Source organism: Hemibagrus wyckioides, linkage group LG26 (genome assembly GCF_019097595.1).
Source record: "Hemibagrus wyckioides isolate EC202008001 linkage group LG26, SWU_Hwy_1.0, whole genome shotgun sequence".
In the NCBI taxonomy this organism is placed as follows: Eukaryota; Metazoa; Chordata; class Actinopteri; order Siluriformes; family Bagridae; genus Hemibagrus; species Hemibagrus wyckioides.
In genome coordinates, this window is record NC_080735.1 from 14,148,917 (window position 1) to 14,151,416 (window position 2,500).

At 34.4% G+C, this 2,500-nt stretch overlaps 1 protein-coding gene across 2 annotated transcripts in view; it reads right to left on the reverse strand.

Moving 5' to 3' along the window:
- The window catches only part of vps8 (VPS8 subunit of CORVET complex), a 129,730-nt gene that overhangs the window by 45,548 nt on the left and 81,682 nt on the right, over positions 1-2,500 (reverse strand). For both annotated transcript variants that reach the window (XM_058380403.1, XM_058380402.1), the window contains exon 39: positions 2,174-2,256. In XM_058380403.1, coding sequence (XP_058236386.1) covers positions 2,174-2,256 — 83 coding nt within the window. The remainder of the gene's footprint in view (positions 1-2,173; positions 2,257-2,500) is intronic.

Genomic DNA, 2,500 nt, shown 5'->3' on the forward strand with positions numbered 1-2,500 from the left:
TGCATAAGAGAGGACCAAGGACACTGAGCTACTGAGAGCTTTATTGTAGTAATTCACGTGATCTATTCATGCAACATCGTATACCTGGTTATTACAATACTTACCATCTTCTGGTACATACAGTATATTATTGTATAAGCCCTTTAATTTTTTTTTTCAATGATCTCTTCCTTAATAGCATTTGACAGTAGAGGACAGCTTCTTCTCCCAGGCTGACAAGACTCCTAAACAATCAGGACTAACAGTACACCACACATCACCCACCGTTTAACAGCCAAAAGCAGTGCACTTTATAACACCAGTCTTGAATGTACTGTATCTGTACTCTGTGCACTGCATCTGTACATGACATTCATGCTGCTCCACACATTACACTGTGACACACTGTGCAATATCTGCAGAGTGTACTGGGTATCTCATGCCATTATGAGTGTCACTATTATTACTATCTATTACTATTACTATTGTCATTATATTAATATATATATATATTTTATTTAATATATTTATATATCTTTTTTTTTTATTTAATATATTTATATAAATAAATATATTATTAATATATTTTATATATTTATATATTATTTATATTTATAATATATATAATATATATATAATATATATTTATAATATAAAATATAATACAATAATGTGTATATATATATATATATATATATATATATATATATATATATATATATATATATATACACACATATACACATTATTGTATTATATTTTATATTATTATATTTTATACATTTACAACTACAATGTCTGGAGCTGCACTGAAGAATTTCACTCACTTCTACACTTATGCTGATGATGATGTGACAATAAAGAGATTTGATTCGATTCGGTCCGGTCCGTATTTTCTATCCCCTAGTTTTAAAAAAAATCTAATTAACATTTACTGTCCAGTGTCACCCAAATGAGGATGAGGTTCCCTTCTGAGCCTGGTGCCTCTTAAGGTTCCTTCCTCATATCATGTCAGGGACTTTTTCCTCACCACCGTCACCTCAGGCTCGCTCATTAGGAATAAATTTTATACTTTATAATCGTTTTTCTATGTTTCTATACTTCTGTAAATCTGCTTTGAGACAAGTGCTATACAAATAAATTAAATACACACTTCATCTGAATGCTTCCAGAAACTGAACTTTGAGCAGCTATATAATGCGATTCCGAATACGAGGAACTTTCCCTGTATACAAGCCTTGACATTACATTAAGTTACACAGTCTCATGACCCATGGTGCTTTCTGACAGGCATTTTCATTACAAAAAGTGTAAACCTCACAGTGACACTAATACATTATGTGCTACATGTGAACAGAGAGTGTCAACGCTATGGTATAATATCTGTGCAGGACGTTATTCATTAACATTCAATGTTAGCCCTATCTGCATTAGCATTCCCATTAGCCCAGCCCTGATGATGCCATGCTGAGCAAATGCCATCAAATGTCAGCATCAGCAGCTGTGCTGGATCCTCACGTTTATCAGGCACCACTGTGAATGTCTGAGTTATTATAGCAAATAATGCATTATTAATGTGTTATGGCACAGTAAGATTCACGAATGTAATATCGGGGTGTGTTCCAGGCTTTTAACAAGGGATGGGCACCATGACAACACCGTGAAAGGGTTCAGTGAAATGATACTTAAGAACCTAAATTTTGAAATATAATAAACAAGACGCAAAAATGAATCTGTTTGGTGACAAAAAAAAAGGAACGGGAAAAAAACTGTTGCTGGTTACAGTGGTGCTGGGAGCAGGAACTGAGGTGTGATTAGTTATAGTGGCATTAGAGCATAGGAGCACTAGAGCTCAGAGCAATAAGTGTGTGTGTGTGTGTGTGTGTGTGTGTGGACACTAAAGCTGGCCAAGGACATATCTGTTCCAGTCACTTAAGAAGATGTGGTAGACGAGTGTGAAATCGATTTGCAGTGTTATGCTAAATATTAATGTGTGTGTGTGTGTGTGTGTCTGTTTGAATAGATTACAATTCACAGTAAACAGGATTGCTTTACTGCGAGGCTGTTTAAAATAAATCGATTCCAAAAAACATGGGAAGGTCGTATATATTCAAATATTTCGCTCCACCACTACACAGAGTGTTTATTACACAGCTATAACATGTGGGTAAGGTGTTAATAAGCTTATAGTCACCTGTAGGATGCGCTGGATGATGGCAGGAAGGGCGATGAAGCCGGACATGCTGTTTAACACCTTCATGGTGAGCTCTTTTAGGGCTGAAGACATAAAACACACACACACACACACACACACTTGATATTTGTACAATATACATTAGAACACACATTCATTGTGGCCAAGAAGTAGTAATCAACTCAAAACTATCAGTCACCCCCATTTCTACTATTCTATTATTTATAGTTTGCGTTTTAATAAGTTTTTTAAATAATTAATTCATCATACTGAATAATTATTTATATAATTGTTTCTCGAGCGAGGTTTTTTATGTTACGTCCACAT